The sequence below is a fragment of the Ctenocephalides felis genome, unplaced genomic scaffold (assembly GCF_003426905.1).
Source record: "Ctenocephalides felis isolate EL2017-DRISC unplaced genomic scaffold, ASM342690v1 CF-g0.4_SCAFFOLD_01170, whole genome shotgun sequence".
Classification (NCBI taxonomy): Eukaryota; Metazoa; Arthropoda; class Insecta; order Siphonaptera; family Pulicidae; genus Ctenocephalides; species Ctenocephalides felis.
Genome location: NW_020537324.1, coordinates 34,055,134 through 34,072,285, shown reverse-complemented (window position 1 = coordinate 34,072,285; position 17,152 = coordinate 34,055,134). Strand labels below are relative to the sequence as shown.

Genomic DNA, 17,152 nt, shown 5'->3' with positions numbered 1-17,152 from the left:
TAGAATACAATAGTTTTATCTTCAGAGTTCCTAGCATTCAAAATTATTCCCAATGAATTCTCGCTCCAATTTTCCAGTAAAGGTTCAATTTTGGTAACATCACCACATCGCACAGCTTGGAACAACTGGTTAATAGATTTGAGCCATTTTCCACTTCCAGATTCAGCCCTTGCAAGATCGAGTGGTGTTTTACCTCTCGCATTTTTTATATTATACTTAGCACCTTTTTGTAAAAGCAATTTCGTAATATTATCATTATTAAAAAGTGAAGAGATGTGTAGTGGAGTTAGACATTCTTTGGGCGACAAGTCGTTGATATTAGCTCCATGGTTTAATAGTTTTTCCACCATTTCATACCGGTTTTTAAAAGCCATATAGTGCAATAAACTATAAGTTTCAGTATTTGGAAATGGTGTTATAGGAAGCGGTTTCCAAACATTCTTTACCGAGGAATTAGACTTTTCATTATCTAATACAAGTTTGCGTGGGAGATCCTGTAATGGACGTCAGCACCATGAGCTAATAAGATATCAACAGTTTTAAATGGTTTCCACAAAATGCCATGACCAATGGTGTCAAATCATTACTCGCAACACTATTAACTTCCGCACCATTTAATAATAAAATCTCGATTATTTTTTTATAACCATAATGAGCAGCCAAATGTAAAGGTGTAATTTTTAAATCAGTTGCCACATTAACTTCTGCAGCTTTGTCTATCAAAAGTTGAAGCAGTTCGCTGTGGCCAACGGTAGATGCTACATGCAAAGGCGTCCAGTTTTGCTCATTGGTGATATTAACGGCGATTCCGTTATCTATCAAAATTTGAACTGCTTCCTTTTCATTATTTATAATCGCCATAAATAGTGTAGCAATGTTTTCACCGCATACAACAATCGAAATATCTCTTTTTAGCATAAGATTAAGGGCTGGTGATTTTTTTACTTTAACGCAATCCTTTTTGGAATATTCATTTATAAGGATCTTAACCACATTTCTATGACTGTTTTTCGCAGCATAATACAGAGGCGTCAAATGTTTACGATCAGTAAACCAATTTTTTGGTTTTTGTCCAGAACCAACATGTGGTGTTGGACTCTCCGCGGAAGAATTATCAGCAGCTGAGGTCAAATTCTCCAATAGTAACCGAACAACATTTTCATGTCCATTAGAAGCAGCACAGTGCAATGGAGTCATATTGTTGTCATCCCAAACTTTGATAGGAGCTCCGGCTTTTAACAAAATTTCCACAATCTTTTCATATCCTTTTAGTGCAGCAATATGCAATGGGGTCTCGTTCATTGCATTAGTAGATTTAACATTTGCAAATTTTTTCAGCAAAATTTGGACAACTTCTTTGTGGCCATTGGAAACTGCGCAATGCAAAGGTGTCATTTTTTTCTTAACATTAATGCAGTTCTTCATAAGAGCAACATCTTCTGGGCTGTTTTGAGTTTTAAGCAAATCTGTTATTATTTCACTACTCGTGTTATCAATGTTTACATATGCAGCTTCGACATCCGAACTTGCAAATGATGATGCACTATCTTTTAGGTTCATGATATCTGGATTTATTTTTGGACTTATATTTGTTGTAATGCTTTCACTACTCACGATATCAATGTTTGCGCCTTTAGTTTCTACATGATCTTTTAAAACCAAGTTATCTATATTTGAGTTTAAGTTGACGTTTGCTCCAAATCGTAGAAGAAGTTCACAAAGATTTGCATCTCCTATAGAAGCTGCATAATGCAAAGGTGAACCGCAATTCATATTTTCTCCATGAATTACTGATTTAACAAAATCGGGTTCTACACAATTCAAAACATATTCTACAATTTTATAGTTTCTGTTCTTGATGCCATCCATCAGTCCATCGTATGACGTTTCCAGGTTTTTTAGCAGTTTATACACTTTTGAAATCTGTTTTAATAATGTCATCAAATATTTTATAACTTCCGATAATTTTTGAGGGCCCACTCGAATTAATATTGACCAAATTTTATTGACAAAATGAATTCCAAATGTATTAATGTTTGATGACAGATCTTCCAATTCTTTATCTATACAAATATTTTTAAAACCAAGTTTTGCAAATACTTCATCCAGTTCTTGAAATTTTGTGCTGTTTTGTTCCAAAATCCATCGTATAATATGTTCAAACCTTGCAACTTGCTGACAAGCTTCATCAAATGCGTCCTTCTGGCAGTAACCATGGACGACATGTAGATATTCAACTCTTTTCATAAAGTTTCTTAAATATTCATTGTCAGAAAGTACGTTATGAAAAGCTGGATATTTTGATAAATCACAAATTGCATCTAGTTTATAAAACATAGAAAATAATTCTATTTTTTTGGTTCCGACGTACATCATTATAACATCTGTTTGAATAACTAGTTCATAATTATTGACATCAGAGCTTCTCCTCGCGTCTCTGATTAACAATTGAAGAATTCCACTCATCACATCGTAATTATTTTCAAAATTATTTTTGTATATTTTTTTTATAAACAAATATATAAAATGCATTTGTTCTGCATACTGCAAAGTTGTATTTTGACCCATTTTAATATTGAATCCAGAGCCACTCTTTAGGAACACTTCAATTTTACTGAATAAGTTAGAAAATTGATCATGAAAGCAATTATTGCATATGCAAGATATAAAATCTTTTTTGCAGACACCATAAAGTGAATCATGATGTTGAATGAACTGATTGACTTCTATGAATTTATTCAAGTAAACATTCAGACATCTCCATAAATCAAATCCTTTTTCAACCAATAAACTGGAAATTTTGATGTCATATTGGAGAAAATTTTTATGAAAATAATTATCAAAATCGTCAATCCATTTATCAATATTGAAATTAGTTTCGTGTAGTAAAATTTCAATTGCATCTGCTGGTGCATTTGCCTTAATGGCTTCAATCAAAGGCAACTTTTGTTTCCCAAAAACATCTACGAATGGTTTACTATTCACAATGGTCAAGCGCAAACATTTTTTCAATATGTTTCTGGTTTGTTCTTTAAATATGTGAGCTTGCAATATATCATCAGAATTGTCAACTGCGTATCTTTTCATTAGAATTAGAAGAACTTCCACGCGATCATTTATTCGACCATCCATTAATGAATTTGAAAATATAATAATAGCGTCTCTTAACTCCTCCTTATTCATTTTTTCTGCAATATAATTCATTAGATTCATGTATTGCATTTCAGCGCAAGCAAGTAATAATTTATTTCTTTCCACTTCATTCGACACATCTAAAATTCTTGAGTTTTTAAATTTTTCATGTAGAGACTCTAAATGCTCGATCCAAACCAGCAGCGACATATTAGGTTCCCTCAAATAATCTTGTTTCTCAATATACTCAAAAATAATTTGTATTTTCTGCTCTTTATCATTCCAACCAAAAAATTTATTAATTTTTTCTCTGGAACTAAGAATATAGTTAACTTCGACATGTTTGTTCTCTTTAATTATATCTCCTATAAAGTATTTTTTAAATTCATCCAAATTCATCAGTTTTATTCTATCACAAATATACCACGCAGCAAAATATTGTTTATAAAACAAATTAAGAAAGTTTCCTTGTTTATCTAGAATGTCATAACTAAAAAATTTAAATATTTTATTTATTTTCGCGATCTCACTCTTTAACTCCGAACTAGAAGCACCCGCTTCATTTAGACCATGGTTTTCTCCATACAAATCCAAAAATGATACCACTTTCAGATTTTCTATAAATTTACTTTTTTTATCTTCGCCAAATGTTGATAATGCAAAGCAATCAAATGACTTTAAAAATTTATTTATTAATTTCTCATGAAGATGAGCCATAAACATTTTAATTTTATACTCTTGAAAACTGTCAGTGTTTTCGCAAAAAGAATCATAAATTTGTTCAAAATTGTCTTTAAAAAAGCTAGCAACTGTAACTGCTCGTAGTGGAACACTCAAAAAATTGCCATCAGTAAGAGTAACAATTTTGATCAACATCTTTCGGATAACAACTCTTGATTTGTGTGCATGCAATTTATTGAACTTTGACTTGCAAAAATTCTTAAGCAATATTTCTTGTTCCTCAGACGATAGTGGTTTTAAGGAATACGCGCAAGTTTTGAGCTCTTGTTGTAACTCATTTTGATAGACTCTACCAGGTGAAATAACCACAACTAATTTTTTTACTTTATGAATCTGAAAAAATTGTAGCAACTTGATAGCTTTTTTCTTGCAACTACCGTTTAGTTCGTCAAAACCATCGACAAATATGATCATCTTTCTCTTGATGTGTTGATCAAAAAAAAGTCCAATTTTTAATAAATTAAAGCCATGGAGTTGTTCTCTGTATTTCATTGCAAACAGGTCATCGAAGGAATATTGCATATCTTCTAGAGAGACTGCCTTGTATAATATCTGCAGAGCATCATGTTTATCAAAAGAATTGGAAACTATTTTGGCATTTTGTAATTCAGAAGTATAATCTATCAAGTTTACGTTAACGATCCAAAAAGAAGGAATTTTTCGTTTTGTATGGACTGTTAGATGTTTGAGAAAAGTAGATTTGCCCATTCCTACTGATCCCGAAATAATTATTACATTTTCTGGAAGGTGTAAGTAATTTTTTACGCAATGCTCCTTTGAATTCTGATCAACTAATGTACGGTTTACATAATATTCTTTTGTCTCAAAATATTCTGAATTCTTTTTCACATCTTCTCCAATTTCTAAATTATCATTGTTCATAAGACGACATATCAATTCGCCATCTACAAGCAGTTTTGTATCACTATCTAACAAAGAGTTCAAACTTATATTTACTCCTTGAAATATGATTTGTTTGTTCAGAATATGATTTTGAGAACTAACGGTCAAATCATTTAATTCGATGTTGTTATCAACGACTTCTTCATAAGAGATACTCGGGAAGTAGTGTTGCTTTAAATCATTAGCCAATAGATCGTCATCTTTAATGATTATGATAATTTTTTTGTCATTAGTTTTTAACAAATTAAACAATTGATGGAAGACTCTCTTTGTGTTTTCACTTTCAGTACTTAACGAATCAATCACTAATATTTGTCCATCTTTCTTCTCTTTCCATGCTGAAAGCGCTTTGGTCAGGTCGGCGTTGTTAACGTTTGAAGCTTTTAGAGAGTACATGTAATGCAAATCTAAAAAATCAATATTTGTCTTCATCGCAAACTTTTGAACTAATTTACGTAAAGTCAACAGCTTCACATTTGTTTTAATAATCAGCACTCGTTTACTGGAATCAAGCTCAAAGTCTTCCAACTTCAATTTGTCGTCGAAAGCTTCATTATACTCAATATCACAATTTGTAATTTTATTTAGGAATAAATACTTTAAAGTTGATAATATTGATTCATTTTTCATATCATCCATTATTACGTTGATTTGATCGAAATATTTTATTAAACTAGAACATTCAATCCGTCTACTGCACCATTCTTCAATTTTATCTCGAAAACTGTAGAAGAAGGCATCAGCGTTAGATTCACTGTCGAAACCATGATCATAATTTTGAAGATATATTTTTTTAATATAATCTTTAACAACTTGATCAATTATCTCTTCATTGGCTTGATTTGTATAAAAGTGTACGCTTTGCATGAATTCTTTTGCCAAATTTTGATGATATGCATCTTCAGTTAACACAAGTTTTGGGAACGCTGTTATGTTAATATCGAAACGGTAGTCACTCAAGTTTTTATTTCTCACCAGATTGTTATTTTGAATTTCATCAGACAGTTTGTTAAAAAACAGTTTTGAATATTCACTTAACGCGTCTTGATCCATGTTGAACTTCAGAAGATCAGTAGATTCGTCATGGATGAGTAAATCACCTAATAAACGTCCAAGGTCCTCCACGTTATCAGCACTTAGTGTGTTGATACAATCTGAGCTAACAATATTTTCATCTATTCTAAAGAAATTTCCTGGATCATGGTAAATTTGTAAAAAGCTTATAAGATTTGAAACTACGTCATTCAATCGGGCGTTATCCAAAGGTTCAAGGTCTAAATTACCAAAGCCTAAAGGCAATTTGAAAGTATAACTCATCAATTTTTGTCTTCCTGCTATTTCAATCGCTTCTTCCACAACATCAAGACTTACTTGTACTTGATCCAAATCATGTGTCAAATGCTTCAAAAAATTATCTTGCGTGATAATTTCAAGTTTACCTTCTCGATCATCGTATCTGAGTACTGACCCTATCAGTTGACTAATTTGTTTAGGTCCAGGATTTTTTATCACATCTTTTACTATTTGTTCAGTTTCTGGAACATGACACTTTTCAATATGTATCACTTTGTCGTACAGAACTTTCCTGAAAATCGACATCAAATCATCATCGCTATCAAATAATACGTCATTAAATTTTCCAACTAAAAAATCTTCTGATTCTATTACAAACACATTGATAATTCTTTTTGCTAAAAAAACATGGTACATCTTTATCAGGTTATCGAGCAGCATATTTTGATAGCTATCAGATTTGGAAAAAATAAAATGAGCTATTTTTTCAGCAAGCAACTTAGTTTCAGTTTTCAATGCAGTTTTTGTCAAAATTTTAAGATGTTCATCACTGTAATCAAAATTAAAAGTTTTTCCTTCATAACTCGAATAGAGCAAATCGTCTTCATTTGTATAAATTAAATCAGTATTCGTTTTCATACTGAAATCTTCAGGAGTAGTAGTATAAACAATGGAGTTCCAATCTAACTTTTCATGAAAATTTGTTGTAAACTCATGTTTGACACGGATAAAGCTGTCAAGATATTTATGCAAAGAAAAAAGTCCATTGTTTTCTAAAATTTGTCCAGCACTGACTGATTCTATGTTGTGCTGAACAATATGTAGAATTAGATCTTTAGATTTGTCTTGACCTAAAAGTTTGTATCTCAAAACCACATAATCCACTGATGCTGAACTATCTTGATTTGCGCCCAAGTAGATAATTTCAACTTTTTTCTCCTTTACTACTCTGATTAAAATCAACATTAACAATTTGATCATATAGGTTTGTTGATCCTTGTCCTTGCACACACTATTGTTCTTCTGATAGTCTAAATGCTCATTCCTGGTGTCAGGTAAAATGTTTTGGTTGTGGTTTTTGCTGTCTACTTCTATGATAGAATTTTTTTGCAAACTTTTTATTTGAGATTCTTCCATCATGACGTCTACTACATCTGAAATGAACAAAAAGAATTAGTCATGATTATAAATAATATATAATAAAAAAAACTCTTAAATTAGAGAAATAATTTTATCTTAATGTAAGATACAATTATTTCAAATTAACAAATGACTGAAGGATATTTATTCCATTTGTAAAACTCCTGTTCACATTCATAATCAATGAAGCATTACATATCATAAATTCAAAATTGTTTTTTTTTTTGTATTTAGAAACTCGAATATAAGTTTTTGTTTTATATTTTTGGTTTTGATACAGTGATTACTATTCAATTATTATGATTATTATCTTCTTCAAAGTGAAGATTATGTTTTTGCCACAAAATTGAGTTAGTCAATTTTATGTTTGATTGATGTTTCAATGCATTCTGAATGGTTTGACAAAGTATGTGTATATGTATGGAAAAAATACGCTTACGGACTCAATAATAATAATAGTATCAACAAAAACATCTGTTTTCTTTTTCCCACTTGTTGCCACTGAAACCGCAGTTAAACCTTACATTTTGGGAAAATATAGCTACACCTCATTCGCTCTCATTCCTGAGAAATACACGGAAAGCAAGTCTATAAGAACTTGCCGTGCAATTCTGATGGTGGTGTTTAATGCTAATATCACTTCCACTAGTGAATTCCCTGAAAACCTCAGTGTGAAATGATAGTTGACCTCCCTGTGCCTTCTACCCAGCCAATATTAATTTTTGGTGTAAAACGTTAGACGTTGCGACTCGGCACTGTTACATCCCACTAGTGCTGCCACCAGTTTTAGCTGTTCTGTCGTTCTTCCACCTCAGTTTTTCGACACTCATATATCAGTATGTAAGTATATTAACATATACTTGTTTGCTGGTAAAAAAAATCGTCTTTCGTCGGCAAATCATTGAAAATGCGACGCCTATTGCCGGCGACGACGGAAGTGGTTAAAGCTCTTATTGTCAATTGAGCTGCATATTGGTCTGCATATTCTTGGTCTGCATACATCGTGTGCTTGTATTTGAATTCAATAATCCAAACGTTAATCAATTTTTATAATAAACCACTTTTGCCGGATTAAATTATTTTAAGATGTTCGTTTAGACCACGATGTATATCAATATGTAAAGTTTATTATTAAAACAATAAGTTGCAAAGATTCGGCTCGTGCCATTTTTCAATTTTATTAACTTGTCGTAGGGTATGTTAAAGTAATCGCAAAAAAATAATAAATGTAAATGTTTGTACGTTTCAAGGCCTCCTGATCATTTGGGTATATCTTATATTGTTAAAAAGAAGTGGATGTTTATAGTTAAAAAAGTGGATGTATGTGTGCATAAATGCGTGTATGTGTGCGGATACAAATTTTCGTCGACGATTTCGAGAACCCGGGTTAACCGGTTTGAATATTTTAAAAAACATTCGTTTTTATGAATGGGAAGACGTCTGATTAGTTTTTGGCGAAGGCAGAGCCAGCTGTTTTGAAGATACGGAGCAAAAAATACCGGGAACGGTAACTCCGTTCTTGAGATAACGAAACGCCCGATTGACTTAACTTCGCGTAGGGTAAGTTACAGCAATCGCAAAAAAATCGAAAATACACATTTTTGCATATCTTCACGTTTTAAGATCTTCTGAACATGTTGGTATACCTCAGAAAAAATGGATGTATGTGTGTGTGTGTAAAGGCATTTCCTTCGCTATACAAAAAATTATAGCGAAGGAAATGCCTTTATACCTCCAGGGTATAATTTGTGTGGGTGTGTGTGCGGATACAAATTTTTGTCGACGATTTCTGGAACACGGGTCAACCGATTTGAATCATTCATAAAACATTCGATTTGTATTGATAAGGAGACGTGCTGATTAGTTTTTGGCAAAGACAGGTCGAGCCGATTCGAAGATACGGGGCAAAAATATAATTGAAATTTTTGAGAGAACGGAGTATCCGATTTGTAAGATTCAAAAAACATTTTAATTGTATTGACGAAATGAAGAATTGGTGAAATTTTTGGGAAGGCAGGTCTAGTGGTTTCGGTGACCCATTGAAAAAAGTGAAAAAAATGCTAAAGTGACAAAAAATATCATATAGACATTTTAATAATAAGAACAAATTTTGTTTACATTTCTTCCATACCAATGTTTATTCGTTATACTGCACTTCCATATTTTGTTTCTACGCAGCTAACGTATTGCGAATGCTTTAAAAAAAAGTTCAAAATTTCCAAATAATGTCAAAGTATTAAATAAATCAAATTTTTCATAAAGGTCAATTTTTGTCAAAAATTTCAAAAATCGATTTTCTCAGGGTTCTAAGAGAAAATTGAATTTTTTTTTAAACCTAAATTTTTAGTACGGGAAGTTCCAGCAATCTGCCTTAAGGCACGATGCCATGCACGACTAGTTCAAACAACATTTTATTTATAATGACAAAATGAAGAACTGATTAAATTTTTAGGAAAGCAGGTCCTGCGGTTTCGGAGGTACAGAGCAAAAAGAAATTTTTTGTCGGTCAAAAAAGATCATTAGACATATGCTCATATGCACATCAAATGGTATAGATATGAAAATATAGAAATGAGATATTTTATAGAGATTTTGAAAAGTAATAATTTTGTTACATTTTTTTGTTCTGTACCAAGATTTTTAATTTTTAAAGTTCACTTATACGGTTTAAACAAATTTCGAAATTTTCAGAATTTTTTTTTCAAAATTTTCTTAATTATACAAGGCTTCATATTTTATATATAAATTTTATATTAACAATTCAGTTTAAAAATGTTTATATTTTAAATGCGTTATTCTATGAAATTCATACATCCTCAGATGGATTCATTCCGCATCTCCTGTTAATGTAAACATTCTTAAGTGTTTTGTGCGATAACAACGTCACTGTATAATATATAAACGATAAAATAGTAATAAATGATTATTCCTTTGAAAATATTTAAAACAATTGTTATTAATTACTGATCAATATTTATTGATTCTTGACTTTTTTCTTCAAATGTATAATTCTGGTACAGAAAATTTCAACAATTTGCCTTAAGGCACGATGCCATGCACCACTAGTTCAATTTAAATATCAAACGATTCAGAATGACTTAAAACGTCGAAAGAACATAAAGCCTTGTTTTTGGAAAGTTACTAAAATAAAATAATAAATATTAGTAAACATAAAATATGGTGTACAAACCTGAATGTGGAATAAGTAAAATATCATTCAGTCACATGTCACATATAAAAGAAAAGTGCACATATATGCATCCAGTTATCTCTGGTTAACACAGTTGAGAATGCATAACCTCAAATATCAACGCTTTTATGATTTATTATTTTTGAACAGATCAAAATTTAATAATTGTATGAGTTGTCTTGACAATTTATCTTAAATAAGTATCATTTTTCTAAATGTTTTTAATTTGTTAAAAGGAACAATAAACTTACCAAATCGAAACACAAAACAATCACTATTGCAAATATATTTACAGTAACAGAAATATTATATATATATATATATATATATATATATAATAGTTTACTATATTATAATTTATATCAAATCTTATTTACTAGCATTCACAATTATAATCCTGTTTGATACTGTTATAATAACCTTTACTAACACTACTGATATGAACAATGTTTTTATTTGCTGGGTACCGTTCACACACACATAAACGAAATTATATATATAATATGTATTTATATATATAATATTATATCATTATGTTATATAGTGATGTGTGCCGATACAAAATATTCTGATTCGAATCAAGCATTTATTTGATCAAATATAAAGCTTCATATCTTATCACTCGATTTGCAGTCACTAACACTTTATTTAATAATATATTGTTCGAGTTTACAATTTGAACAAAAGTTTCATATTACCAGCACTCTTTGTGAAATGCTACCATGACTATAAGTGAAACTTTTTGGAAGCCATTTTAAATATATCCAAAACGGCTTTGTAAAAGTAAGAAAAGCAAACACAGTTTGACTCAATAAGGAAAGATTGATTTATAAATATAAATTACTATATATATATATATATATATAATAAAATATATTACAATTTTTTTAAATCGATTAAATTTGAACACGGTATTGAATTATGATGTCAATTGAATTCACAATCAAATGCAACCAAACACTTTTGCATCGCTACAGCAAAGTAAACAATATTCAAAAATGGGTGTGGTAAGTATGTTTATAATATTTATCAGCAAAGTGAATCGCTCAGTCAAAATAGACATTCAACTTGGAGAAATTTGCATGGACATAGATAAAAAAGTAAATATAGATATTTTGTACATAAGTCATCTTAAATAAAAAAGTCGCAGAGGTCGGATCGACAAAAACTTCAAAAATCGAAAACGAAAATTTTTGCATATCTTCACGTTTTGATGGTTTCTGAAAATTTTGGCATACCTCGAAATAAACTAATAGTGCATGGCATCGTGCCTCAAGGTAAATAAGGTGCCTAAGGTGCCTCAAGGTGCATAAAGGTAAAAAACGTTATAACGTCTATAGCAATTTTAAACTTTATGAAAATTATTCCGATATTACGGTTTTGTCGTGTCTATTTTGACTGGGTTCATAAGTCGGAATTAAATTTCCAGTGATAAATATTTGGTTCGCTTTCTTGAAGAGTGCTATTATATTTCATTTTTATGAATTTGCCATTGCTTTTGCGTATTTAATAGTTGCCGATGGTTTAATGATAAATAATTGTTTCAATGAAAATGAAAAATAAAATTGAACTGAAAATTTCATAAAATACTTAAACTTGCTTGGTTTGCTTTGGTAAGTCTAGCTCATAAATAAATAAGCATAATAGTCCTAGCTTATAACTCAGTTGTCTTCTCTGAGGAACTCAACATTTTTTTATACACAATGGCTTAGTTCGTATTGAAGCATCGAATAAATTAGGTCAAGGATGAACAACTCACCCAGTAAACACCAAGCGGCGCTAGCAATCTGAAATCTACATAGGTTCCACATAGATGTCACAGCGCTGAAGGCAAGCCCGTGGATTTCAGATTGCTATCGCCGCTCAGGTCACACGGTGTTTACTGAGCGGGTTTCATGCGGCCCTTTAAATATTTTTCTGCGATCCGCTAAGCATTTCTGTAGTACAACTTTATTTTATTTCATCAACTGAATCCATTTCGTCCATGAAGTAATTTCAATATATTCTTTTCTTACTGCATTGATTTATAAAATTGAATATAACTTGAATATTATATTTTTTCACTGTTTGTAACTTATACCAGAAGGATTGTAAAAATGAATTTGTTTTATCGACTTTTTTGTTAATCGCCCAGTAAGCGGCGGTAGCAATCTGCAATCCATAAGCGAGCCTTCAGCACTGTGACACCTATGTGGAATTTATGTGAATTTTCGATTGCTTCCGCCGCTCTGTGTTTACTATGCGGAATTAATAAATGCAAAAAAAAAATCAATGAAATGTGGATATTTTTCAATAGGTATTTTTCACCTAAAAGCATACCTTACAATTTTAGCAGCATGTTTAATAAGCATATGTAAAGCAATCAGAAGACTAAACACGATTGTTTTACCATTCTGATCAGTTTGTTAGTCTCTCTATAGTCTATAATCTCTATAGTCTCTATAGATATATATATATATATATATATATATATATATAGTCTCTATAATCTCTATAGTCTATAATTAAAGTGATGTCGCAAATATTCTTAATGATAAAGCAAACCGCTGATTATTGATGTTATTGAACTAACATGTTTACAATGACACTTTCTTGTTTATAAAAATAATCTTTTAATTTTATATGAGATTCCTCGTTATTGATGTTTGCCTCTCATCCTTACTCCATAATGATTGTGCAGTGTTTTCTGATATAAACTGCACAATTCTTAAAATCCCACTTTTTTAATCTAAACTTTAGTCAGATTTGAAACTGCTTTAAAAATAATCCAAATTGACTGTTATATAAATTTGTATAACTGTACTATACTATTAATACTGTAAGTCTATTTTAGGGCTAAAAGAAAATGTGAAATTGCATTTGAGTAAAATTCACTATATATTTTTAAATAAGCTTTCACGATGATTATAAAATTACCTGTTTTCAAAAAATTCTAAAAGCAGTTCCTAATGATAAATTTTATTAATATAAATATAATATCACATTATTACAAAGTTTTTTGTATAATTTATATAAATAGTCTTTGGTATATGAATAAATAGTGTGTAAATAATATAAAGTTTTAGTGAGTGACAATAACTTATTTTACATAAACCATGCTTGCAAACTTCATTGAATCTTGTGTTGTGGTTTCCGGTTTAGCTTGAATCAGATTTGTGTGCATTAGTGTGTGCTGCATTACACCTAATAGATAACAATAGATTGCTTTAAGAAAAATATGCAAAATGGTATTTTTGTTTAATGATCTGATTAATAATTTACCTATATCTACTTCCATTTCACTTATTTCTTGTTTCATAGCAGATAAAGCTTTTTTAATGTTCATCACAGGTGCTAAAATAATTGAAAAAAAAATTATTAAACATAAAATAATTACAACAATTTTGTAAATGGCGTAATAAATATATAGTATAATCAGTATGTATTATTATTCCACAAAAAAAAACAAAAAGCGTTAAATTACCATGAAACATAAAATATAATATGAAACCGATCCAATGCATTCAAAAGGATGTACACCTATATTTCATTAATAAATCATCCTCATTTAATATAAATTTTAATATTTGATATAAATTGAGCAATCTGATAAGATTGTCTAATGAAACAACATTTCACTCATATCAGAATCTGATTGTTATATACTAAAACCCCCATAGCACCAATATTCTTCCTATTCAAAGTAGGAAAAAATATTTCTTACTCGTATCATTCATAGAAGATCCTTTTTGTTCTGTTTTGTATTTGATGTCCTCAAGATCAGATGAAAGTTGAGAAAGTTGATTTGTTTGCTCTTGTACTTGTGTAGTAGCAGCTAAAAGTTCACTTTTAGCAGTTGATAACTTATCATGAAGCTGTCTGCAAATAATGAATAGTTATAAATATTCAAACAAAAGATTTGATGCCCCATTTGATAAAGTAATTTTTGTTTGGAAACTCATTTCAAAGAAAAAGAAATTTGTATCTTTCTTATAATTTCTATACAGGTAATCTAAATTACATTCTATCAATATGAATCAATTATTCTTGAAGGATTTACTACTATTATATAGTTGCTATTTAGTTATTTATATTAAGAGTAAGCATGATTTCACTAAATCTAGCCCCTCTTCTCGCCCGAACATTTACATAATATTGTGAAAACATACCTGTATTCATCAACTAGGCCTTGTAAGTTACTATTCAAATACTTTTCTCTACTTTCAATTTTCTCCATTGCTGAAGATATATCAGCATGAAGTTTATTTAGTTGACCCTTAGTCGTACTAAGTCCATCCTTTATTTCTCCCCTATAGGTTTTCATTTGCTCAAGTCTGAATCTCCAGTCTCTTGGGTCCGCCTTGATAACAACTTTCAATTGTGGTAAAACTCTTTCTAATTCAAGTCTCCATGCTTCTGTATCTATACTATAACCAAGACTATTGGGTTCCTCGATGTTTGTCAGACTCATTGCCTCATTACTGCTTTGTTTTTTCAACATTTTTTGCATACTCTGTGATGATGAATTTGTTTGTCCTAAGTCAAATAAATTTTCTTCATCATCTGAATCAGAATAAGCAGTAGCCATTTCTTCTTCAACTCTATCAAGAATGATTTCAGAATCATCTTCAATGGTTTCGGGTTCTAGTTCCGGATCTGCTTGAATTTCAGGCCTTCAAAGTAAGTATATAATCATTTTACAAAAATATGTTTTAATAAATTGCAGATTACATTTTAAAATTTTGTAGTCCAGAAATAATATATATATATATATATATATATATATATATATATATATATATATATATATTAGATGGTAGAGTCTTGGATTTGTAAATATTTTGTAGAGCTTTGAACAAAGAATCCAAAATTTTAGATTCATATATATATATATATATATATATATATATATATAATTTTATTCTGAACTGAAAGGTATTATTATTATCTTTTGTTAAGAAATGCTATCAAAAAAATTTGAAAAAATGATTTCAGAAACACTGAACGCTACAATTAGGTTCAGAGAAGAATGGTTATGCCAATTCAGAAAGTCGAGAAAGCAAGAAGAATTTGAACAAGTGCTCTTGTTTGAGGCACCCAGTTGAAATTGAAATAATAAAAAAATTCATAAGTAAATTTTCCTCACTTGCGCCACGAAAAATTGGATATACGCAAAGCTTGATCTGCTAGTTTGTCCAATACTGTAACAGCATGAAAACCAATCCCTTGTTTCAATCTGCTAGGAGGAAAGTCCACAGGTATGCCCTAAAAAGTTGACTATTGAAACTATTGATAAATTTATAGAAGTTACATCAATCAAATGAAATCTTATTACTAGTCTATAAATGACATTCTTACATTACGATTTTAACAAATGTTGCACAATTCATGAATTCACTGCAGAACAATAATGACAACGATTTGAAATAAATTATTATATATACTTACATAATAAGTTAAGTATATATAAATCAAATGCAATCAAAATAAAAATAATTATTTTAAATCTCACCAGAGTTCTAAGAACATCCAAAATACTTGTTATTGTAGAATTAGGATCATCGTACTCTTGTGGCTGTTCAAATCTTTTACCAATTTTTCTTATCAACCAAGCTGCCAAAGAGCTGAACACATAAAATTGTTCTCCTGGATTTGTAGGCACGATAAAATAATGTCTGAAACCACAAACAATACTGTAAATTTAATCATTTTCAGAACTCATACCCTTACCACAATTGCAAATTTTAAATAATAACGATTATAAAATGTAAGATTCTAAAGCAAATTCAGAATTTTTATATAAAAACACCCAATTATTATTATATTATTAATTGGTATTGAAAATTTAAATATTTTATTGCTATTGAATATATATTTTGGGGGTAAACAATCAAGTGGCTATTCTATCAAAGAAGTGCTATCGTTTGAAAAGAAGTGCAATAAAGCACTGCACGTCAGTTTTTTTTAAATTATAATTAAAACAATTACGATCACATTTTAAATTAAATCTTGTATCAAATCATATATTGGAATATTAATAACACATATTAATAATGTTAACCAAAAACTATTTCTGGAACATTTATAATAATGTAAGTATATGAAAATACACAGTATAATGTGAAGCCAAAATTAGAGTTTCTTGATTCTATGAGCAAATCAATAAATCAGTACTTTAATTTACAATCTTTGTCTGTAAATTAATTGTTTCTAGTATAGGTATAACATAAACAATAAATATAATGTATTTAACATCATCCACATTAAATATACCTATTAAGAGGTTTCATATTCAATTTTTTCAAGAAATCATTTTCATAATTTAACAATTTCAACTTTTCCATAAGATCTTCCATGCAAACAATTGCAATAGCTTCATTTGGAATGTCATTTTCTAAAATTACTTTAGGTTCTGGCCGAAACATTTTATTTTAAATAATTTTCAAGTGGCATAAGTAAATGTAATTGCACTTATTTATTATTAAGGCTTTTGACACACGACATCGGGCAAATTTATTGTTACTTTGGTTACTGTTGTGTATAGACTAGGGTTACAATTAGATTACGACATTTGACATATGGCATATGACTGAGTGGAGTGCATCCATGACGGTGGATTGTTGTTGTTTGATTTGATTTGATAACACAAAAGTGGTACATTCCATCGTGCTTTAAGGCAAATTAATATATTAGCATAGAGCTAATATTAATATTTAACTTGTTTTTACGAAATATTCATTAGTTAGTGATTCAGACAACTGCAGACAATACCCT

At 30.0% G+C, this 17,152-nt stretch overlaps 3 protein-coding genes across 3 annotated transcripts in view; 1 reads left to right on the top strand and 2 right to left on the bottom strand.

The window, feature by feature from the left end:
* LOC113366056 (1-phosphatidylinositol 4,5-bisphosphate phosphodiesterase classes I and II-like) overlaps positions 1–17,152 on the top strand; it is a 297,562-nt gene that overhangs the window by 38,362 nt on the left and 242,048 nt on the right. The gene's annotated exons all lie outside the window — the stretch shown is intronic.
* Positions 7–2,687, bottom strand: LOC113366055 (ankyrin-1-like). Its single transcript, XM_026607606.1, has one exon. The coding sequence runs from the start codon at positions 2,566–2,568 to the stop codon at positions 520–522; it is 2,049 nt and encodes a 682-aa protein (XP_026463391.1). The 5' UTR covers positions 2,569–2,687; the 3' UTR covers positions 7–519.
* LOC113366058 (intraflagellar transport protein 57 homolog) lies at positions 13,426–16,922 on the bottom strand. The gene is made up of 7 exons (XM_026607609.1): positions 16,652–16,922; positions 15,891–16,053; positions 15,525–15,643; positions 14,548–15,051; positions 14,103–14,257; positions 13,661–13,732; positions 13,426–13,582 (listed from the first exon to the last, which is right to left on the bottom strand). Exons 1-7 carry the CDS (start codon positions 16,801–16,803, stop codon positions 13,479–13,481), a joined length of 1,269 nt encoding a protein of 422 aa, XP_026463394.1. The 5' UTR covers positions 16,804–16,922; the 3' UTR covers positions 13,426–13,478.

What these genes read in the sequence shown, in the direction of transcription:
- LOC113366055 (XM_026607606.1), bottom strand. Translation starts at nt 2,568, where the DNA reads ATGGGTCAAAATACAACTTTGCAGTATGCAGAACAAATGCATTTTATA.
- LOC113366058 (XM_026607609.1), bottom strand. Translation starts at nt 16,803, where the DNA reads ATGTTTCGGCCAGAACCTAAAGTAATTTTAGAAAATGACATTCCAAAT. An exon ending in AATATGAAACCTCTTAATAG is followed by an intron (nt 16,054 to 16,651) that starts GTATATTTAATG and finishes TTGTGGTTTCAG; the next exon opens with ACATTATTTTATCGTGCCTA. An exon ending in TGAAATGGAAGTAGATATAG is followed by an intron (nt 13,583 to 13,660) that starts GTAAATTATTAA and finishes GTTATCTATTAG; the next exon opens with GTGTAATGCAGCACACACTA.